The sequence below is a fragment of the Penicillium mononematosum genome (assembly GCF_028829835.1).
Source record: "Penicillium mononematosum strain IBT 11891 chromosome Unknown utg000002l:1.0-8112719.0:1.0-8118358.0, whole genome shotgun sequence".
Classification (NCBI taxonomy): domain Eukaryota; kingdom Fungi; phylum Ascomycota; class Eurotiomycetes; order Eurotiales; family Aspergillaceae; genus Penicillium; species Penicillium mononematosum.
The window spans coordinates 2,333,793-2,356,763 of NW_026643272.1; the positions used below are offsets into that span (position 1 = coordinate 2,333,793).

The 22,971-nt window shown below is 47.0% G+C and overlaps 7 protein-coding genes across 7 annotated transcripts; 4 read left to right on the forward strand and 3 right to left on the reverse strand.

The window, feature by feature from the left end:
• Window positions 1-294: 294 nt before the first annotated feature.
• Window positions 295-2,867, reverse strand: N7519_002651 (uncharacterized protein; the record flags this gene model as incomplete). Its single annotated transcript, XM_057289429.1, has 6 exons — window positions 295-647; window positions 703-756; window positions 801-1,288; window positions 1,343-1,452; window positions 1,875-1,915; window positions 2,783-2,867. 6 exons carry the CDS (start codon window positions 2,865-2,867, stop codon window positions 295-297), a joined length of 1,131 nt encoding a protein of 376 aa, XP_057150631.1.
• A 990-nt stretch (window positions 2,868-3,857) lies between these two features.
• Window positions 3,858-4,991, forward strand: N7519_002652 (RTA1 domain-containing protein; the record flags this gene model as incomplete). The annotated part of the gene is made up of 4 exons (XM_057289430.1): window positions 3,858-4,053; window positions 4,111-4,203; window positions 4,256-4,809; window positions 4,965-4,991. The coding sequence occupies 4 exons, from the start codon at window positions 3,858-3,860 to the stop codon at window positions 4,989-4,991; spliced, it is 870 nt and encodes a 289-aa protein (XP_057150632.1).
• A 2,975-nt stretch (window positions 4,992-7,966) lies between these two features.
• N7519_002653 (putative phosphoketolase) lies at window positions 7,967-10,756 on the reverse strand (the record flags this gene model as incomplete). The annotated part of the gene is made up of 8 exons (XM_057289431.1): window positions 7,967-8,052; window positions 8,109-8,664; window positions 8,708-8,935; window positions 8,991-9,921; window positions 9,972-10,124; window positions 10,175-10,459; window positions 10,509-10,542; window positions 10,594-10,756. The coding sequence occupies 8 exons, from the start codon at window positions 10,754-10,756 to the stop codon at window positions 7,967-7,969; spliced, it is 2,436 nt and encodes an 811-aa protein (XP_057150633.1).
• Window positions 10,757-11,041: 285 nt separating this feature from the next.
• Window positions 11,042-12,584, forward strand: N7519_002654 (uncharacterized protein; the record flags this gene model as incomplete). Its single annotated transcript, XM_057289432.1, has 5 exons — window positions 11,042-11,418; window positions 11,502-11,816; window positions 11,882-11,944; window positions 12,010-12,082; window positions 12,186-12,584. The coding sequence occupies 5 exons, from the start codon at window positions 11,042-11,044 to the stop codon at window positions 12,582-12,584; spliced, it is 1,227 nt and encodes a 408-aa protein (XP_057150634.1).
• Window positions 12,585-17,378: 4,794 nt separating this feature from the next.
• On the reverse strand, window positions 17,379-17,561 carry N7519_002655 (uncharacterized protein; the record flags this gene model as incomplete). Its single annotated transcript, XM_057289433.1, has 1 exon — window positions 17,379-17,561. The coding sequence occupies one exon, from the start codon at window positions 17,559-17,561 to the stop codon at window positions 17,379-17,381; it is 183 nt and encodes a 60-aa protein (XP_057150635.1).
• A 2,355-nt stretch (window positions 17,562-19,916) lies between these two features.
• Window positions 19,917-20,953, forward strand: N7519_002656 (Rab family GTPase; the record flags this gene model as incomplete). The annotated part of the gene is made up of 3 exons (XM_057289434.1): window positions 19,917-20,000; window positions 20,068-20,131; window positions 20,316-20,953. 3 exons carry the CDS (start codon window positions 19,917-19,919, stop codon window positions 20,951-20,953), a joined length of 786 nt encoding a protein of 261 aa, XP_057150636.1.
• Window positions 20,954-21,450: 497 nt separating this feature from the next.
• On the forward strand, window positions 21,451-22,446 carry N7519_002657 (40S ribosomal protein eS7; the record flags this gene model as incomplete). Its single annotated transcript, XM_057289435.1, has 4 exons — window positions 21,451-21,606; window positions 21,909-21,914; window positions 21,980-21,990; window positions 22,083-22,446. 4 exons carry the CDS (start codon window positions 21,451-21,453, stop codon window positions 22,444-22,446), a joined length of 537 nt encoding a protein of 178 aa, XP_057150637.1.
• Window positions 22,447-22,971: the final 525 nt, after the last annotated feature.

Sequence of the window (22,971 nt, forward strand, 5' to 3'; positions counted from 1 at the left end):
AGATGAGAGAAAGATGAGAGAAAGATGAGAGAAAGATGAGAGAAAGATGAGAGAAAGATGAGAGAAAGATGAGAGAAAGATGAGAGAAAGATGAGAGAAAGATGAGAGAAAAGCGAGAGAAAAGCGAGAGAAAAGCTGCCAGCATGGCCTCCTGGCCCAGTCACATTAACTGATAAAAGAGACTTGCTTCACAATGAAATCGGGACAAAGGATGATAAGAATGTCCTTGAGCATGTGAAGCAAGATCTCAGCGAAAGCGGTATAATCTCAAGAGTCCACGGACACCAGCGAAACCTATTGCTCCATCTCGATATCCTCATCAACGGTGGTGAAGGCCTGGTTTATCTCGTCCGATCCCTCCTGTGTATGGGATTGGCCGGAACTCTCCTTGGAGTGGGTGGGTGACATGATGGCCCGGCGAAGCATATAAACGGGTATACCGAGAGGCAGCTTGAAATTGCCACCACGCACTGACAACGTGCTCTGACCACTAGTAGAGGTTAGAGTATTAGGTTTAAATAATTTGAAAAAGCTCACCTTCGAATCGTGAGAGAATTTGAGGAACGCGAACCAACTCCAGTTCGAGGCCATACCATATACAGTACAATCTCTTTTAGGGAGATTCTTGCGCTCTCGATGGATGTAGCCTTTTAAACGGGTTAGCTTTCTGATATATAATATATTAGGCCGTCAGATACTCACCCGTATACCCTAGGGCCTGGGCCACGTCGGACTCGACATCGGTCTTTTTCGCCTCTACAATAAGGACGTTGAGGCATACGGCCCTGTCCTCGCTATACCAAATCCCACAGTCGGGACTCCATAATGAGCAAGTCTTTCGGGCCGCTCTTCGGATCGGGTTCGGCGAGGTTCGGCAAGGTCGTTCAGGAAGAGGATCTCCATCCATCGCTCCTTGGATGTATCCACAAGGCCTGAGTTCCCTTCGGTGGCCCAGATGTCGTAAGTGTTCACGGTGTCGGCCAATTCGTTGACGATGGACTTGTCACCAAGAATGGTGACGCCGTTGGGCAGGACATGTTCTGACTGCGCGTGTTTCAGGCCATCGTATCGCAAGGGTGTGGTAGGTTTGGACCTACACAGCTCTGCAACGTGCGGGGAGTCTGCAGAGGCCTGCACGTGTTGGTCGATCTCGGTCAAGAGTCCGATCGGCGTCCCATGTCGTACATAGATAGTGCGATTTGAGTCTTTGACAGCTTGTACCCAGGCAAAGTTGGCATCAACGATATGCGAGTACAACCTGGCGTGGGGGTGTTTTCCTTCCCATAACCTTTTCGCGCTTCAAAGGTTCCGGGCCAAATTTATATGGCCTTGCGGTTTGGACGTTGATCGGCTGGGCATAGGGAGGCGGAAGGCGGCGATACTGTGTGCGTTGATGAGGGCGTTGATGATCCAGCGGATACTCGCTTCGGTAGACGGGGAAGCGGCAGGAAGCTCTGCTTCTTCTTTTAAGTTCCATACCTAAGAAAGTGGGGTCGGGAGGAAGGTAGGACCGAGATATTGTAGAAAGTGACACTGTAGAAGTTGATATTGTAAGAATTGAGACAACAAAAAGACCACTGGGATGCGGTAGTTATCAACATCTTGCAGCCGGTTCATCGTATTCAAATCAGCCCATTGCGCCTCGTATCATTCCAGTCCTGACACACCCGTCTCATAGTGTTCATGCGGATCAACGGATGTCCGGGGCGACTACTCTATTCCGAATGAAGTGACGTGTGGAGACCATGAACTAGAGCTTTGGAGGATTCATAGTCGGCGAGGTCCCATTCACTGTACGCCGGAACTTGGCCTAGTCACAATCTGCCGCCGCACTGCCACCCCGGACTCCAGCGCAGATCACCACCAGCGGATACCTCCAGCAATCGAGAATGGAACACAGCGTCAAGGCTCGGAGCTGTTCCGTGTCATGTCAACGCAAGTGCCCTAGGTGCGGTAAGGGGTTGGAAGGATGAATGTGAACATTGCTGCATATGGAGGATGTATATATCGATGCAGGCAGCAGTGTAATCTCTTGGGCTTGGCCAAGACGAGGGATTCATCGATATCGTCTCTCAGGTACCACACGAGGACCATTGCTCCTGCATATCCATACAGAGGACATGGCCCCCACTCTTTAAGATACTGCCTGCGATCGCATGGCCCCCGGCGCCGCCACCAACTATTTTTAGGCAGGTCCTAATCAGATGGGTGACGTGTATCTCTCTGTGCGCGCTTTTGTATGTGAGCAAGAGTTGTCTTGCTATATGCAATGGGTGGCCTCACTCAGCACAGCGCATTCGGCCGGAATACCTCCGCAGTGTTGATATCCGGCCCGCCAAGGCGAGGCTTAATCTCCTTTGGTCATGGGAAGCTGAAAGATACCTTTACTCTGTTGGATAGTTAACTGGGACTTTGAGAGTCGGTCCCGATCCAATTATTGCTTGGCCGCGTTGAGTGTCAATGGACTACGTTCACAGCTGAGGTTAAAGAGGGATTCGGCTGTTAGAACTCCACTATTTTGCGATCTGCTAGAGTGAGGATCGGCGGTCCTGCTACCTTTCTCAGCTTCGCCTGAGAGTATACGAAGTATGGGTTCCTTTGACTATCCTATCACTGTTGAACATTTAGCCATGGACATTGCCAGCAACCTATTAGTTTAAGGATTGCACACATTAAGCTAATGAGAAGATCACATGAGATTCAAATCAGTTACGAATAGCAGGAGCATGTGGATCCTCCTTTTTTTTTCGTCCGTAAAACTTTTTCTCCGTCGCATACGTACATCCGCTGCCATCCGAGACCGTGGACCCTGGATTGTTGTCCGATATCCCGACAAAACCAGGGCCAGGGACAGGGCTAGACTCCATATTGATGAATGAGATTGTCTCTCATTATCTTGAGGCGGTGTGACATCCGACTCGTGAATACGATCTTGATGCATTCTTTCCCAGCTGAGCCGCAGGCATATTGAAGCTATGCCTAAACCGCAGTATGGGGAGTAAAGAGTCCATACTTTCATGTTGAAAGCCGGAAACAAATCGGATTCCTCAAACCGCCTAGCGCTTGCCGATTGCCGTGACTCACTTGGACTTTTACAAAGCTCGCGTTTGGTCCAATGGTCCAACGGTTTTTACCGGAGATAAATGGGATCCTTCATGAGGTAAACTTGGCGACATCGACGCTAACCCAAAAGGGGTGGTCTTGCGAGGGAAGTTGTAGTTCGGCCCGATTTTCTATCAGATCTTGTATTTTCTTGTATTTTTTGGAACTTGGCCTTGATGTCATAGTCCATCTAGTGCTCCATGGTATATAAAGTGCAATTCTCATTCATTTAACAGGTTAGGGATACCCCCACCGTGGCGGCTGCCTGATTGTGCAATAGGTTTTTTACCATATGGATGTGCCTTTCTATACCAACCGGAGTCGGTCCGTTTATCAACCCACTCTTGGACGCTGGAAACTGGACATAGGACAAGTGTGAATGTCGGGTTTAGTTGCTCCGCTGCGGGTCTTATACTCCCCGGTAGAGTATTATGGTAGAGGTGCATTAATAAACCATGGTTTTAGCCTTGAAATGTCTTTCCCGATGGTGGGGGCCAGTGGATGCTCAGCCATGCTTACTCTGTTTTATACTAAGTCGTCCGCATGAATATTGAAGCCTGATTCTTGGTCCTCTTTTGGTATCTTTTAGCTTTTGGACAAACGGGGTGGTTGTCTATAAATCTCTTTTCTAGTCGCCTGGGGAATTTCAGTCCATCTTCTAACCTATCCAAATACTACGGATTTACTGTTGGATTTTATCTCCTCTTTGGATTTCCTTGCTAGCGGCTTTCTGAGATCATTCATTTCCCTTCGCCATGGACGACAGGATACAACTGCAATACGGCTGCCCGGCCTATATCGAAGGCGTTGGCACCTCATATGGATATGTCCCATCGCTAGGAGCAGGCATCACTTTCTGCGCACTCTTCGGTCTCTCGATGATCGTCCACACAGTCCAATTCACCTGGAAGCGACAATGGTGGGCAAGTGTGTTCAGTGTCGGATGTCTAGGTAAGGCCCTATGACACTTGAAACCCTAACTTCCCGCAAGACTAACAACATCAATAGTCGAAGTAATCGGCTGGGCCGGTCGTACTTGGTCAGCCAAATGTCCATACAACACCACTGCCTTCCTAATGCAAATATCCACCCTCATCATCGGTAAGATACCTTCTTACCCTTGACTGTCCATACCAAATCTAACATCCCACAGCCCCAACTTTCTTCACAGCAGGAATCTACATCCTCCTAGGCCGCTTCATCCAAGTTCTCGGCCGCGAATCCTCCTTTCTGAAACCAAGCCTATATCTCTGGATCTTCTGCACCTGCGACATAATTTCACTCGTCGTCCAAGCTATCGGCGGCGGCATGGCCTCCGGAGAAGCCGACAAGATCGGCGGCGACACCGCAACAGGAACTCACATCATGGTTGCTGGCATCGTCTTCCAGCTCTTCTCGATTACCATATTCGTCGTCTGCGCAGTCGACTTCATCCGCCGCACTATGCGCAACCATCTGCTGCAGTCGGTGACAGGCTCGGTCATCCCCCTGTTTGCCGCAATGCTACTTTCGATCGTGTGCATTTATATACGTTCTATTTACCGCACCATAGAACTTTCACAGGGGTGGGAGGGCTACCTCATTACCCATGAGGTCTATTTTATCGCGCTTGATGGAGCTATGATGGTCGTTTCCGTCGCTATTTTCAATTTCTTACATCCTGGGTGGATGTTGCCCAATGGGAAGTCCGATTCCTACAAAATGGAGGTACATAGGTAACAATTACTGTTAATCATGACGATAAGAGTCACCCTCTACTGAAAAAGTACCTTTCTCCCCGGATTAATGTTGAATGGTCCGCCCTAGTAGAGGTCAGATATCAAAAGTACAATCATAGTTGGACCTAATTTAACTATAAGCAGGAAGCGTCGAAGAATACCCGCACCTAAATGAGGACCGCTCCTAGTTTAATATAACCGGAAAAGATAGCGTGAAGTAGAAGGAGACGGTTCTTACCGGATACCGCGGCTCCTAAAAGCCACGGCTGGCAAAAGAAGACCTCGGAAAACCTATAGAATCACCTCAGATATGGAATTGATATATGAATGGTACTTAGATAATCCTGGACGCGATGTACTTCCTTTAGTCCACATTACTTTGAGCATGCTACATACATCCGCTCCAGCCATAAACCCACTCCCACCAACATATTGAAAATCTCAGTTAATTCCCATTAACACTGACCTTTTTCACTATACAACGCTAACCCTAATTCGGGGGTTTTTAATGCATACCTCAGGCATACAGGATCTACACTCAGGCTCCTGCCAGAAGAAGCCTGGATTCCTTGGCATAATGTACCAAGGTAGTTTGATCATAACATTACTGTCCTTAAGTATACCTATCATTATCTCACTATATCGGCGCCTAGGCATTTCAATTGAGCCTGCTTTCAGTCAGTTTTGCTTCTTCTTCTTCTTCTTCTTCTTATTATTATTGATTATCACCGAGTCCTATCGTCTCTCACCGAGTCTTTATTCTATCATAATAGGGTATACGAATAAGAAGCATAAATAGATACTTCTTTCTATATATAAAGAAGATAGACAAATCATTAATTTACTTTCTATAGTATACAATTTAGGATTTTCATATTCATAGTACTTTTCATAGTATTATTTTCGTCTCAACATACATGCTATATAGAACTTAGCTTCTATATTCAGCACAATGTCAAAGGTTATATATAGAAAAGTTCCCTCTCCTATATCAAGCCTTTCTAGCCCTCTTCTACTATCTACCTAACAAATTAAAAGGGGGCAGAAAATATCTATATAACTAGGCATCTAAAAAAGACTACCTAGAAAGACTACTGAAAAGACTACTAAAAAGACTACTAAAAAGACTACCTAGAAAGACTACTGAAAAGACTACTAAAAAGACTACTAAAAAGACTACCTAGAAAGACTACTGAAAAGACTAAAAAGACTACTAAAAAGACTACTAAAAAGACTACTAAAAAGACTACTAAAAAGACTACTAAAAAGACTACTAAAAAGACTACTAAAAAGACTACTAAAAAAGACTACTAAAAAGACTACTAAAAAGACTACTAAAAAGACTACTAAAAAGACTACTAAAAAGACTACTAAAAAAGACTACTAAAAAGACTACTAAAAAGACTACTAAAAAGACTACTAAAAAGACTACTAAAAAGACTACTAAAAAGACTACTAAAAAGACTACTAAAAAGACTACTAAAAAGACTACTAAAAAGACTACTAAAAAGACTACTAAAAAGACTATAGAAAGACTATGACTTAAGTCCCCGAGTCTTATAACCAGTTCCGTAGCTAGAAATAGGCCGGAAAGGCCGGTTTCCAGCTAGCAGTGAACGCTTAGGAGCTAGTAATCGAGTCTCTGTTGTTGAAGCTACTCTGGCAGCTCTAAACCGAAGTTGACGCCTTCTGGGAGAGGAAAAAGATAAAGAGCTCCTTGAGAAGAAAGCTGCCTTGGACAAGAAGCACGAGGAGGAGCTCGCAATGTTCCTCTCCACTAATAATAGAAGAAGAAGGCAAAAAGTAATGGAAAAAGTTAAGGAGGTCGTGGACTTGGAAGGTACTCCGGAATCATCTAACGCGGCGCTTTCGAGGGCTGGACAGACCCGAAAGCCGCCATTATACTATAGTGACATCGATTACGATAGAGGAGGAAACTCCCGAGTAACCATGCTCCCCTTACCTCTATCATATAATCTATTGGCTCATGGTAGTAATGTCAACGAAGGCGAGAGTAGCCAAGCGAGAACCGCTTAAGTTGGCGGTTTGAACCTTAGAACGAGGAGACATATTCGACCGAAGAAGAAGTCGACGATGATGACGATAACGATGATAGCGATGATATAGACCTTTCGACAAGCCTTCGTGAATCGGGATCGAGCTCTAATAAGCAGAAGGATATATACATCCGATTCCGAGGAGCTTGATCGGCGGATAAAGTGTAAGTATATACTTTGCCGACGCCACTTAGCCCGATGACTAGACTCGCTGTGAAATAGCCCTGCTGACTTTGCCGTTAGGGAAAGTCTAGGGTCCCGAGGACTTACAGGATCCGAAGCACCCCTTATACTTCGAGGTTGCTTTGCGGCTGCTATATAATAAGCTACACAGTTCTTGGGGGCTATACCTTAGTGGTTCCATTCACATCCTATACTCGCAGATCTTAAGTTTATACCAGAACAAGCTAGCGAAACTCATTAAAGACCTTTTTAGTGACCTTTTTTTTAGTGGTCTTTTCAGTAGACTTCTCAGTAGTCTTTTTAGTAGTCTTTTTAGTAGTCTTTTAGTAGTCTTTTTAGTAGTCTTTTCAGTAGTCTTTTCAGTAGTCTTTTCAGTAGTCTTTTCAGTAGTCTTTTCAGTAGTCTTTTCAGTAGTCTTTTTAGTAGTCTTTTCAGTAGTCTTTTCAGTAGTCTTTTCAGTAGTCTTTTCAGTAGTCTTTTCAGTAGTCTTTTCAGTAGTCTTTTCAGTAGTCTTTTCAGTAGTCTTTTCAGTAGTCTTTTCAGTAGTCTTTTCAGTAGTCTTTTCAGTAGTCTTTTCAGTAGTCTTTTCAGTAGTCTTTTCAGTAGTCTTTTCAGTAGTCTTTTCAGTAGTCTTTTCAGTAGTCTTTTCAGTAGTCTTTCTAGTGGTCTTTTTTAGTTGCCTAGTTATATAGATATTTTCTGCCCCCTTTTAGTTTGTTAGGTAGACAGTAGGGCATGTTCGATCAAAATATGATTTGTAGTGGATGAATTTGATCTCAGGATGGATTGTGGATAAGTAAAAGAGAAAGAAAAAGATGAAACGGCAGGCTTCTATTTCATGGTAACGTTACATGGATGATTGATCTAGAATGACTAGGATTGCTTCAAGTAGACCTCACCTTGGAACTACTGGGCAATATTCCAGAATGTCTCAGACTCAGCCGGCTTGTGGAAGCTGTGGAATTGTGGCATGTCATAAATGCCCTCGGGATCTAAGAGCAAAAAGTCAGTATTGCACAGCAAATTCCAAATAGTATAGGGTCCTCACCATCCCGGTTTTCCACAATATACTTCCTTGTGCTGATCATACTCTCCTCAAGCTGAGCATTCAGCTCCTGCTGATACACCCTGACCTTCTCATTTACCTTGGCAGCACCACGAATAGCATGCTGGGCGACATGGAAACGCGAGACACGGTTGACAAGCATCATATCGAAAGGCGTGGTGGTGCTACCCTCTTCGATATAGCCGGCGACACTGACGCGATCAAGGCGGGGACGACCAAAGAGCAAGCCCTGCAGCTCAGCTGGATAGCCATGGTAATTGAAGTGAATGGGCTTGTCGGAAGTGAAGAGACCATCGAATGCCTCGTTGGACAGGGCATGCGGATGCGCACCCTCGTTATCAAGAATCATCAGGTCCGTCACGTTAATGACACAGACACGAAGCTCTGGGATGAGCTTACGCAGAAGCGCCGCTGCCGCAATTACTTCGAACATCACCTCAACACCAATACCGACCAGCACGACATCTGGATTAGTTCCATCGTCCGTGCTGCAGAACTTCCCAAATGGATGCTCCTGCGCGACAGTGGCTTTCCGCCTCTTTGGGCGTCAGGTACACTGGAGTTGGCTGTTTTGAGCCTACCATCAGGTTGATGTAGTTCTTTGATTTTAAACAATGGTGAATGGTTGTCAGGAAAGTATTCGCATCTGGTGGCAAGTAAACCCGAGCTGCATTAGGCTTCAGTTTTAGTACAGCGTCGATGAAGGATGGGTTCTGGTGAGAGAAGCCGTTGTGTTCCTGGCGTGCCCAGGTGCTCGATTCGATGTAGTTCACACTACTGACGCCGGAGTGCCAAGTTGTTTCCAGTCCCTACACAGATAGTTTGGTAAGCATGCAGTTGATGTTAGGGAAAAAGGAAGCAGACCATCTTGATGAACTTGGCATACTGCACCATCATCGTATGAATGATGCCGAGGAAGCTCTCATAAGACGGGAAAATACCAATGCGCCCAGTCAAGGTATAACCCTGCATGAATCCTTGACACATATGCTCGCTAAGGACTTCAATTACACGGCCGCCGCGGGCGTTGGCGAACTCGTCCCATTGGAAATTGCGGTTCGTGCCTTCAAATACCGCATCGAGTTTGTTGCTTTCCAGCTCATCTGGTGAGAACAGTCGCACGCTATTCGGGTTGTCCTTGAATGTCTGATTAATGAAGGTGCCAGCTGCTTTCATAGCGCTTTCTTGAGAGCCTTTCTCCGCGCAGAAGGGCTTCCAATCCGGCAGATTCGGTGGTGTATAACTGTCGTAGACTTCGATGCGCTGGCCAAGCTTCTTTTTGTCTTCTGTGGGTATCACAGACTTGATCTCATCAATTACATCACCGTTCGAAGTGAACAGCTCTTCTGGCTTATAACTAGACAGCCACTTCTGCAGCAGATCTAGTTGTTCCTTGTCGGTCTTTGCTTTTGGCAATGGCACCTGGTGCGAATGGTATGAGCCCTCAAGAAACTTGCCATGAAGCTGCTTGGGCCCAGTCCAGCCCTTGGAAGTACGCAGAATCAGCATCGGCCACCTTGGCTTCATAATCGGCTTCCCAGAACGGGCAGCCTTCTGGATCCTCTGAATTTCATTGACGGCCCAGACCATAGAGGTGTGCAAATCTGCGTCAATATCGTTGTTATCCTCCACAAAGCGAACCTGGTACCCGTATCCACTGAAGAGAGTCACAAGCTCTTTGTGGTCCATGCACCCGAAGATAGTGCGCTCGCTGATCTTGAATCCATTCAAATGCAGAATTGGCAAAACTGCACCGGACTCCTTTGGATCAATGTACTTAATCGCATGCCAAGACCTGTCCGCTATTAGCGATGTACAGTGCAAAGGGGGAAACAATCAACGAACGTAGCAGTGGGACCGCTTTCAGCCTCCCCGTCCCCAACGATACAAGTCACTATCAGATCAGGGTTATCCATGACAGCCCCAAAGGACACTGCTAGAGCGTATCCCAGTTCTCCACCTTCATGGATAGCACCGGGGGTCTCGGAATTGATGTGGCTGCGAATAGCTGTTAGCCAAGGAACCAAATAGCAAGGTGATGTACTGACCTGGGAAAGCCACCTGTGGTACTAAAGGTCGAGATCAATCTGTGTAGGCCTTTTTCGTCTCGCGAATACTGGGGATAAAATTTCTCCAGCGAACCCTCCAGCCATAGCGCGGCTAGTATTGCCGGTGCACCATGTCCTGGACCGACAACGTACAACATGTCCAGGTTCATCGTCCGGATCAGGTAGTTCAAATGAGAGTAAACAAAGATTAGGCCCGGACATGTTCCCCAGTGACCTGAGAGTATGATATCAGTCATGATGACCGACTTGAAGACTTCGGGGATGCTACCCACCAAGTAGTCTAGGCTTGACATGTTGAAATGTGAGTTCTGACTTCAAAAGAGTATTTTCTTGCAGAAATATCATAGCTAGCAAGAAGTTAGTCGCGCGGTTGGAATATATATAGCACATAATCTTACCTGCCGCAATGTAACAAGCCGCTCGGCGGAACTTGAGCAAGGCATCGTAGGTCTTTTCATCTAGTTTCTCACGTTCCAAGCTGACGCTCAATTTCTCAAGATAGTCTGGCAGATGCGACGACAGAGCTTGTGGATTTGGTTCGCTTATAACTTCTGCAGGCATAATGAATTTGTTATGGTAGGTTCTTCGATGGTTTGGCAGGAGCAAAAGAACATTAAAAACGAGTTCTAGGTTGAACAAAAGATGGAAGAGTGAAAAAGAAAATGGAAGAGATACTATGGTCAGGAAATAAATGGGTTGTCACCAAACAAGCCTTGTTCTCCGTGTTGGCGACGTCATTCCTCATCCTGACATCACCACGAGCCAACAGGTAAGTCCAGCTTCAAATATTTATTCCAATTTCCGATCTTTAAAGGCATTTACTGAACTCGCTATAACAGTCTCAAAATGCCCAAATCTATCCTCGCCGTTAACGCGGGTTCGTCTTCCGTCAAAATCACCTTCTATACCTTCGACAACCCGCCAAGAACCATTGTGGATGCGGCGATCTCTGGAATCACAGCACCCCCGTCTACACTCAAGTACCAAGCAGGAGGCAGAAAGCACAAGGAGGAACTCAAAGAAAAACTCAGCACCGCCCAAGATGCATTCAAGTACCTTCTACAGCGCTGTTTCAGCGACCCCGAACTTTCCGAAGTCGCCAGCGCCGACGATGTGGAGTATATCTGCCACCGAGTCGTCCACGGTGGAGACTACCGCGATGCAGTCGAAATCAACGACGAGACACTTGGCCACCTGAAAGGACTGGAAGATCTTGCACCTCTGTAAGCTCGTCTATATCCCGATCCTTTGTATTTTCGCGATTATATACCTGTCCTAGATCCCGCTAACGCCGCCCCACCAAAAGCCACAATTTCTCCGCGCTGGAGATAGTCCGCCTGTGCAAATCAGAGCTCCCCAAAGTCAGAAGCATCACCTTTTTCGACTCTTCTTTCCACCAGACTATCCCCGAAGCCGTACGCACATACCCAATCAACCAGGAAATCGCCAAGGCGAATGGTCTGCGCAAGTATGGATTTCACGGGATCAGCTACTCGTTCATCCTACGGTCTGTAGCACAATTTTTGAACAAACCGGTCGAGAAGACGAATCTCATCGTGATGCATATCGGGAGCGGAGCTTCGATCTGCGCTATCAAGGACGGGAAGTCGGTGGATACATCGTGAGTCACGCGATACCTATATCTTAATCTATGTCGGATGAGAGTCGTGCTAATACGGTGATTAGAATGGGTCTCACTCCTTTGGCAGGACTACCCGGCGCAACGCGTAGTGGAAGCATTGATCCATCGTGAGTTAAAATTAACTGGACCCCTTGACAATGCAGCTATGGCGAACTGATACTTGGTGATCTAGATTGGTCTTCCACTATACCAACGAAGCAGGCAAACTAAGCCCAGCCAGCACGTCTGAAATGCACATCAGCACGGTATGAATGTCCAACGTAGAGAACCAATGGCAAAAAAAAAAAGAAAGAAAAAAGAAAAGAACAGGGAGGAAAAGAAATCGCTAATCAATCCAACACCCTGCAGGCGGAGGATATCCTCAATAAACAATCAGGTTGGAAAGCCCTCACAGGAACAACCGACTTCGCCCAGATCGCGGTGCCGAACCCACCAAGCGAAGCACATAAACTTGCATTCGATATTTTTGTCGACCGCATCCAGGGCTACATCGGCAGCTACTACGTTAAACTAAACGGTGAATTAGACGGTGTAGTCTTCGCCGGCGGGATCGGTGAGAAGAGTGCCTTGCTGAGACGAACACTGGTCGATAAATGCCAGTGTCTAGGTTTGGCGATCGATGATGTGGCTAATGACAAGGGGCCTGGAGATGAGGAGACGGTCAAGGATATCTCCAAGGGTTCCGGCAAGGGGCCCCGGGTTTTAATTTGTCAGACCAATGAACAGGTATGTGGTCTCAAATATTGATTATTGACCGTGACCTTCGCCTTGACCTCTCGTGGAGGTGTAGGTTTTGGTTATAGGTTATTTTTGTTTACTTGGATTTACTGACTTTTCGGATTTCACTTGCAGTTTGAAATGGCATATCACTGTGCATGTTCGCGGTGCTGATTTCTCATGCGCGGTGTCCTCATTTGTTTTTCCTTTTTTCCCTTCTCCTATTGGTAGTAACAATAGTACCTACCTTGGTGGCCAATCGAGGAGGTTGGGGAGCTGAACATGGTTGAATTACGACATATAATATTGACGAATGTCATCTACTCCATAAAGTTCTCTCTACATTGTACGGAGTACATGCCGTACATAATTGAAATATTCCAAATAGTCCAAATCATTTGTAAAAAGCAAAAACATGTACCATTCGTCCTTTTGACACTTGCCACTGGGGAAGGGGGGCCCTATGTGGCTGGGGTGACAGGTAGTCTCCGATGGGTCAATTCTCAGCCCTGGATTGCCGGACCCGGTGATTGGGAATCGGGAAAGGTGTCCCAGGGACTTGGTCATATTTTGCGCCTCATTTCAATGCAGTGCATCATCTATCATTCCTGGTACGCGAGTTCTGCAACAGCATACAGTAGGTAGGGGGAAAACAGAGGCCTGAGGACACAGTCCCTGCATACCACCGCCAGCTTGGGTTACTTTGTTGCGGATCGTGTACCCCATACTCCGTGCAATGGAATAATAAAAATAAATAAAAACCAAGGCGAAATGTAACATAAATGAGGAGTGAATGTGACATATCCAGGTTGCCGGATTTGAGAGCTTCGGGGGGAAGGCTCTTCCCCGGTTCCCAAAGTCTTATGATTGTATGCAAGACACGGAAGAATGGGCGATTGACGCGATCGAAGGCGATCGCCTCGGGGGGGGATCGAAGTCTCAACTGTGGTCCTGGGTCCTGGTGGCTCTGCTGATCTGCAGGCTAGTGGGTTCAGACAATAAGTGCATTGAAATTAGCGAAGTCAATGTACTAGCGAATTAGGAGGTGTCCCCAGTCCACTATCAATCTCTGCAATTTATCTGGAGGATCAGACATCAGCACAGTAGATCATCAGTGATGGCGTTCAAGGGCCAAGGTCGCATCGCAGCGATCGACACTGCAGAATGAGAATGTACTTTTTGCTTCTTTTTGGCGCAGCAGCGTGTCATACAGCTGGCGGAGTACTCCGTACTCCGGTGTCCGCATATCCTCATGTACAAAGTGCAGGAAGCGTGACGCACTAAATATGTACGATGTACTTCGGTCCCAGGGACGCGATTCCCCGTGCAGGAGTATCTCGGGGAACATTATCCGTTCGACCATCAAGTGGCCGCGGATCCCCCGACGAAAAGCCGACCCATCTTGACGTGGGTCATATACGATATTGTGTATTTGTACGGCTCGATCAGTCATAATCTCCCCCTTCACGCGTCATGTCGTGACAACTAAAATAGGCCCAAAGTACCCGAAGTCAGGGGTTGACCCAGCAAGAAAAAAAGAAAGGGGGCGATCGAACCCGACACAGTGGTGCTGGAGCCGTGGAGCTGTCGGCGATCGCCAATTTTTCTTCCAAGGTTTCTTTCCTGCGAGTTAATCAGCTAACAGGGTCTCGATGTGGATTTGGGCCTGTCACTCAGGATCCAGAGAGTCCAGAGAGGTCGAAAAGTTCCAGTCCACTTTCCCCCCCTTCTTCGTTCGGCTGTGAGCTGCCGCTCCGTCTCATGTCTCGGGAGTCAAATAGGAAGCTCGGAACTTGAAGACAGAATAATTTACAAAAAGGAGAAGCTAAGAATTGAGGCGGCTGAAAAGCGTTTGTCTCGGGACGGGGAAAGCAGTTCCAATTCCAACTGATTTGACTCTAATTTGCATTCGATTTTCCTTCTTTTTCTTCTATTCAACCGCCCCCCCCCCCATTTGACCCCAAATGACCTTAACTGGCGGAGTACAGACGGAATACCGACTGTGGACACCACCTAAGCATAGTCTCTTGTAACCATCGACTATGGAGCACATAGTGCTTCCAGAATTTTCCATATATGGAGCCTTCTTCTGAGGGAATCGGGAAAGTGAGCTAAGATCGCCCGGCTTTACATCCGCGGAGCCTTAGTGCGACATTCCCCTGTCTCTAGCGATATTAGAAACGAATCAATCCAACTCCGCCACGAAGGCCCAACAGAGAAAAAAGAAAACAAAGTCACCGATATCCCAATTTTAGGAGCGTCGACACATCCACATCTTCTGTCAGATGAACAAAGAGTCCGGCTGGGGCTCGCTGCATCCGGACCGGGAACCCCCCCTGCTTCTTTGAGATGCGCTGCAAGGCAAATCCCAAAGTTAATGCGGGTGGTGATCCGCGACCGTTTTTTCCGATATCTGAACGCCACAATCAAGGTGCGGGTAGTTGCGATTTACTTCGAACAAAGGAATACAGTATGGAGTACTGAGTACAGTGCAAGTGAGATAAACAAAAATTAAAGAAATAACCTTGGAATATGGTGAACTGCATTCCATGGATCCAGTCTCGGGAAGGCTAAGACGTTCCGGAAACGAATGGAAGCCGGTTCATGCAATCGCGTAACCTTGTTTTTCGAACTAATGCACCTCTCGAGACTTTATCTCGGGTTACGGAGTACATCGTCTTGGGTGTCAGATCCTGAATCCGTTGGGTTCAGATGGCATTCCCAACAAGGAAAAGGGGGGAGAAAGAAACCCAAGAGCCATTAAGGTTGACTATGTGAGAGAATGGAGCATTCGATGGGGCTGCTGGAGTTGATGGAGACTGAAATGGAGACTGTTGGTTTTCTCCCGTTTCTAGCGCCATTCTAGCTGTATTTGAAACGGCTTCTTTCCGTACGATAACATCCTAGTTCCACTATAGGAAGCTCGTTTCTTGTTAATCCTGTAGGCGTTTTTTTTTATTAAAAAAAAAAAACATTATTTCTGGATCAGGATACGTAAATATTAAATATTAGGATATGGAGTGTGCCTGTGACTTCTCTTGAAAAGAGTCCACAGGATGATCGCCAGTACGGGAGAAGGAAGTAGTCTTCCCCTATTCTGAACATGTGAAAGCCTGTGTCTGAGGATTCTGAAAGGAAGGAGAGACTGTCTTGTTTCAATCATGAGAACAGTGTAACAGAGCAAGCCACAGCGCTAGGATGTATTCCATAGAGGTGAGATCTAACATACGTTGGGAACCTTGAATCTCTTAACGGCTGCAATCTACGGTAGATCTTCCAGCTCCCGATTTCCACGAGGGAGACCCAGAATCAGTGCCGATGGGAAAGGAAATTTCTCCTTTTTAGGATGGGGTGGACACGGGCTGAAACACGCCTACGAAGCCCTTTTACAAGCTTGGAAGCTCGTAAGGTGAACCCTGTCAGAAAATGGGGCATCAGAGGGTAACTGGTGAAATGTGTCTCCAGTGTGGCGAATAATAAGAAAGCTGACGCAGATATCCTTAATTACCTAGGTAGCTTCAACGGAGTCGAGAAGAGTCCGGATTTATGGGGGTGGGTCAGAATGTGTCCAGATGTTATGTTACTGTATGGCACCAAGGTTCTTTATTGTACTCCGTATCCCGTATGCCTTTATCCAGTTTCCCGGGAAAGAAAAGGAAAGGCTAGAAGGCGAAAAGAATGTTCATACGTAACCGAGACGGGATTTTACTTTTTTCGATCGTTACGGAGCCCTCCTTTTGTTTAGCGTATCTCCACCCCCTATGATGGAGCCCATCGTAAAGATAATCCTCATTTTTCTTTTCTTGATCGGCACGTAGAGAATCAGACAAAGACAGGAATGACAAAATTGCGATATATTGAGTTGGCTTCTGATGTGTCTTGCGAATTGTAAATTATAGAACGGGGATTGATTCAAAGACTTCCGAAACCAGATCCGAAGCGACTGGTCTTAATAGGTGAAGATTGCACGGGAGACTGCGTGAAAGACCGGATGACCTTAATTAATAGCCGAAATGCCTTCTGGGCATTATTTACCTAGGCATTTTACCTAGGCATCATATGTGATCCCCTTAGCTATGAGTTTCTTCTTAGTAAGGTCTAATACTATTTATTGTAAGAGACTAGCAAACCCGATGGAGCCCGACCACGCGAGAAAAGAAAAATCAATAAAATGTTCGGAGGGATCCGTTTTTTTTCGTTCCTGCGGCTGCTTTTCCCTTTTTTCCTTTACTCCACTTATGCACAAAGGTGCCCGGAGATTTGGTTCCTAGCTTTAGAGTGGAGAGCTTCTACGGCTAGTTGATACATAACAGAGAGTTTTAGGACTTTTGGATCTGACAGTGAAGACATGGGATGTATCTCAAGATGTAATTGTGATGAATCAGAGGGTACCTTTTTTTTCCCCTTATATTTTCTTTATTTGAATAGGTTAAAACAGGCTAAGATAGATCGTATAGATTAGAAACGTTGGAGAAGAAAGGGGGTTTCCGTTCCTGTTCCCCGGGACCAAGGGACGGGAGAGCCGCTGTGCTAAACAAAGAAATACCTTGGTCTAGAAATATTATAGGTAAAATAGGTAAATAGGTAAATACCTAGGTAGGTAAAATATAAGAAATAAGAAATAAGATTTTATTTTTTAATTTTAATTGATTATTTTATGTATTTCTTTTTCAGTCTTTTTCATTGATTTTTCTAATAAAAAAGGATAAATTTAAATTTAAAATCCATAAGAGAAAAACCGTCTATATCAACGCAAATCCCCCCTTCTTGTTTTCCTTTGAACATACTTGATAACCATCTTTCTTCTACTCCGTACACTCCCCCCTACCCTCCTTTCCTCCCTTCTCCCTTGCGATACGTCGATTTGAACTTTGTCCGGATCGACCGGAGCCAGTTCCGGAGCACTTTCTCCTTTGCTCCCTTGCCGTCTTGATCATATCCCTTCTGCCCGTTTTCTTGGTTCGGATCGCGATTTTTTATGGATTCGCTGCAGCCACCCTCGCGCATATCATTTTGAGAATTTATTTGATTTTATTCTCCATCTCATAAAAAGCAACGAGCTGCGACCTATCCATCTTGCTTTTCCCCAAAGAGACTTTATCCTCATTTGTTGGGCCAATTTCGTCACATTCTTGCCCTACGATTCTGTTGGATCCCGCATTGTCCCAGTGGTGATTCTTCAAAAGGACCACCTTTTCCGATCCCGACTGCATTTGCATCTATCGCCTGCACCGCCGGTTTTTGTCTAGACCTTTTATTTTTCGAATTTGATTTTTCACTTGGGGGGGTTGGATTGGGACTTCGTCTGCTCTGCTTGTTTCCCCCAAGGGAAACATCTATATAAGACCCTGGAGTCGACGTCGTGTTTACTTGGTAAGTCTCCTACCATCTCACCTCATTCCTCACCCTGCCATTGGCGCATTCGCAAAGAACTCGCCTATTTTCTATCAACAAAAAAAAAGATCCTACTTTCAGCATCTAACCATGACTTCCTCCGCAGACCTTAATATGATCCTCCGGGACCTTTCTGCTTTCAACATGGGAAGAGGAGCTTACGACACGACTGGGGTGAAGAAGCCCGGTGTTCCTCCACCACCGCCGAAATAAATTCGGAAACCTCGTCATACTCAACATTGCTTTCTACACCACTCGGTCATGTTTTGTATGGTCTGGCGCCCAACAGTGGCTGGAGTTTTTTTTTTTCTCTTTTCTTTTGACGCATATGCGTTTTGGAGTTTTACCTGATTTTGGTAAGACATGTCAACTCCGAGCCTTTGGGCATCAAAACTAACCGAATTCTTAGATATGTGTAACACTATCTTTTCTTCTTTGTTCCTGGTCTCGGGCCATACTTTTTTGCCTATTCGCTACAGGCGCGCGATATTATACCCTTTTTAATTTGGCTCGACTTTCTGCCTTCAGCATTTTCTTTTCGGATACCAAGCGTTGACACATTTCCCTCTATTTTTCGACTTTTGATCTCTCGTCTTCGCACATGCGCCTCCTTATTTTTCGGCCTCAAACCCTTCTTCCGCCTCACCTCACGTTCTACTTCACCTCTGATACGACTCGATACCACGGTCCCCATCTCAAAAGTGCCTTTGTGTTTATTGCTGTTTCGATTTCTTTTGTTTTTTATCTACCGGCGTTTTGGTATAGACGGGACGGAATATTGATTGGGATGGGCTGATACCAAAATCTAGAGCCTCGACCTCACGGTCAATAGCATGTTTTGATTGTTTTTCTTGTTTTACTATTGGGTACTGCTCCTGGGATTATTTGTATGAGTATTTGTACTGTTCATTTTGACGTTGATGTCTGTGTATTATATTCTGCGCACAAAACCCATAATTGTCAGCGCCAATGGGATTGCCCTACATTCTTCATCCAGCTAGTCTAGACCACCACAGCTTCACATCCATTTATATATAGGTACATTCTGTAACCCCGAGTTTGCAAACTCGTACCCCATCTCAGGTCGTACTTCGCTTGTACCTGACCGACCGCGGTTGCGCTAGCATCGGGCAGATTTGTTTGCCGACTAATGCCGAGACAGGAACGACAGCCCGATTGCTGATGCGGGCCTGGCTAGTGCATCGGCAGATATCTCCCGAGCCTGACCAGGGTCTTTCCTAACTGGGGCCCGACATCATCTTGCATGCCAGTTGGGCACGAGCCCAATCTGCGACACTTGTCAAGGTGCCAGGAACATTTTTGTCTTGCGGTGGCCTAGCTTTTATCAAGTCATAGTACGTGTCCCTGGGTTAAACTCTTTCCAAATCTTCATATCTCGGCAGCCTTATCCATGATATCTGCATGCCATCGCAGTTATCCAATGATGTGAGATATGAACAATGCGGGAGATGATCCTTAAACATCAAATTTAGCTCTTATGTCAGTCTCTTTAAATAGATAAGGCGAAGTAAATGAAGCCTCAGTAGAAGTGTGAGCAATGTAAATGCAAATATGCTAATGTATGTCAGTTGTATACTTCAACCTTGGACGGGCCTCCCGTGACTGGTGACTGACGACCGCGCTAAGCCCCATCGAGGCACCCATCATCATCATCCACCTCCGCCTCTCTCCAACTTCAGGATCAATCACTCCGGTCTCCGTAACATCTATACTACGTTTTGCATTTCTCATTCCTCGACAAGGATTGAATTTCTTTACCAATACGAGCGCAAGAATACTCGTCTCCCAGCTGTCTTACTTCTAGGCAGCCCCATTCCCGAACTGTGGTTACCAGCTGAATCAACCTGCCACCTCATCCGGTCGCCTGATCGCTGATCGAAGGCGAATAACCTACAGAAGGCCTGACTTGTAGTCACTTCGATCTCACTTTGTTTCGTTGTTTCAGCCATGTCCGAAGCAGCCAGCGCAAATGCCCCGAAGCCGAGCAGCAGTGTCAAGCTTGTACTGCTCGGGGAGGCCGCAGTTGGCAAGGTACTACTCCTCCATTCATCATGTTACACGATTATCAACAGCTAACCACTTGATTATTCGCTCATAGTCATCGCTTGTCCTCCGCTTCGTCAACAATGATTTCCAGGAGAACAAGGAACCAACCATCGGCGGTAAGATTTCCCCATGGCTTAGCCCCCACAAGATACGAGATATTGTCACTGGCAGATTATATACTTCTGGAGAACCCAGGGCAGTGTGTTGTATCTAAAATCGAGTTGTTCCCCGCAAATGGGCCAACCCAGCCCCTCAAATAATACTCTGCACTAGGATGACCAACTAACGTCATCTTTCCAGCCGCGTTTCTGACGCAAAAGTGCTCCCTTCCTACGCGCACGATCAAGTTCGAGATCTGGGATACCGCCGGTCAGGAGCGATTCGCTTCGCTCGCCCCGATGTACTACCGTAATGCGCAAGCGGCGCTTGTTGTCTACGATGTCACAAAACCTTCTTCGCTGACGAAAGCCAAGCACTGGGTTGCCGAGCTGCAGCGCCAAGCGAGCCCTGGAATTGTCATTGCCCTCGTCGGTAACAAGCTGGACTTGACCAATGATGGCGGAGATGTTTCCGAGGCCGCCGGAGCTGCACAGGGCGAGCCCGAGTCTGCCCAGAATGGCGATGAAGGCGCCGGAGAGGAAGATGGGGTGCAAGATGCTGTATCCGGCGATGCCCGCAAGGTGTCGACACGGGAGGCTACCGGCTATGCTGAAGAGGAGGGTCTTCTGTTCTTCGAGACTAGCGCTAAGACCGGCACCAATGTTGTGGATGTTTTCACGGCAATCGCCAATGCCATCCCCGAGAGCAGCCTGAAGACTGGTCGCGGTACCGGTGCGGGAACTGGCCAGACTTCGCTGGGTAACCGGTCAGCAGAAGACTCACGGGTCAACCTGGGTGATCGAAATGCTGCTACGGCTAAGGAGGGCTGCGCTTGCTGATTTGGGTATTTCTTTTGGCAGATGTTCTTGCAATTATTTCCATGGATACAGGCGTCCCTCTTGTTCGTTTTTTTTGAGTCCTTGCTTGTTCCGGCTCCAACGGAGACTCCGTGTGCTTCTTATAGTCCAGTGTGCTATTCCCCGAGAAGCACCTCGTTTCAACAATGTGATTAGAGTGTAAATTTTTTGAGATCGGAATTGGCAATGAGAAATAATCTCCCGCTCCTACATAACAGTGAAGAGTAGAGCAAAATGGCCAGAAAGAGGTCCTGGGGTAGTTGCTAACCAAAGGCGAGTCGGATAGTGGATCTCCCTCAGCGGCAATCCGCCAATTAGCAACGAGCCCTAAAACGGCCACGCTAAACCCTAACAGGAAATAGCGCACCCTAAGCGAATGCGCCGATCCCACAGCAAATTCCCATTCGATTCAATCTGCGAACCTCCCCTCCGTCGACATCACCACCAGCACTTCCCGCAGCACCCCGTCGCTCGCAATAATGGCTGCCATCAACAAGATCGCCCCCAACTCGCCGTCCCGGCAGAACCCCTCCGAGCTGGAGACCGCGATCGCCGGCGCTCTCTTCGACCTCGAGAGCAACACACAGGACCTGAAGGCCAGCCTTCGTCCCCTGCAGTTCGTCTCTGCCCGCGAGGTAAGAATTGTTGTCCGAGGCTTCCGACATGCGAATTGAATCGTTCTGGAATGGCGTCTGTGAATTTTTCGAGGGATTTTCGATGCTCCGGGGTATATTGGTTGGATTTGTGGATTGGTTTCAATTCATATCCACCAGCGCCAAAAAAATCATCAACATGAAGCGGAATCATCAGCAAAGGAGGCAACAGAAAAATGGATATGAAAATTTGCAGAGCAAGACGCCGTTCCAGGAGGAATTCTGTTTCTGTGTGCACGACACTTTCAACCGGACAACGCTCTGACATTATTCTCGCTATCTAGGTTGAGGTCGGCCACGGCAAGAAGGCCATCATTGTCTTCGTCCCCGTCCCCTCCTGGCCAACTTCCACAAGATTCAGCAGCGGTAAGCAACCATCCGCCCTTCCAAACGAATGGGCCACCCAAAAGCAAAAAAAGCCCTCAAAGAACAACCCCGAAACTAACACCCAACTCCAGTCTGACCCGCGAGCTCGAGAAGAAGTTCTCCGACCGCCACGTCCTCTTCGTGGCCCAGCGCCGCATCCTGCCCCGCCCCAAGCGCTCCGTTAACTCGCGCACCACCCAGACCCAGAAGCGCCCCCGCTCGCGCACTCTGACCGCTGTCCACGACTCCATCCTCTCCGACCTCGTCTACCCCGTCGAGATTGTCGGCAAGCGCACCCGCACCAAGGAGGACGGCTCCAAGACCCTCAAGGTCATCCTCGACGAGAAGGAGCGTGGTGGTGTCGACCACCGCCTCGATGCCTACGGCGAGGTCTACCGTCGCCTCACCGGCCGCTCCGTTGCCTTCGAGTTCCCCCAGAGCGGCGCTGAGTTCTAAATGCATATTTAGAGTTCTTTGTTCACTTTGACTTTTTTTGGGGCTAGGGGCTTGGAATGTGCTCGGCTGATGCGTGGGAGAATGGGCATTGTGTCTAGTTTTGAATTGTTGCTAGATTCAACGCCATTGATGGGTTCCAAAGAGATGATCTCCATAAAAATGCATTGACGGTTTTTTCTCTTTTCTTTTTTTGCCCCCAGTCACTGGTTGCATTGGTTTTTGTATCCGGTGTGAGCTCTGGGTGAGGCGATGGAGTTGAGTTCTCTCTATCTCCCGATCTAATGAGGGTGGGATGGAATATCCAATAGTATTCCAATTCAACAATTCCAACTTCCATTGCTTCTTCTCTAGATGGTTTTGTCAGGTTGAGATTGGATCTAGCCTGTTTGTAGATTATAGGATTGCTTGCCCGTGGACATTCAGATATACTAGCTGAATATATCTCGATGGTTAAGTCAAGTAGCTCATATTCTGCTATCATGTTTACTTGGCAGTATCAAATCGAAAGCTCACTGGACGCTAGTA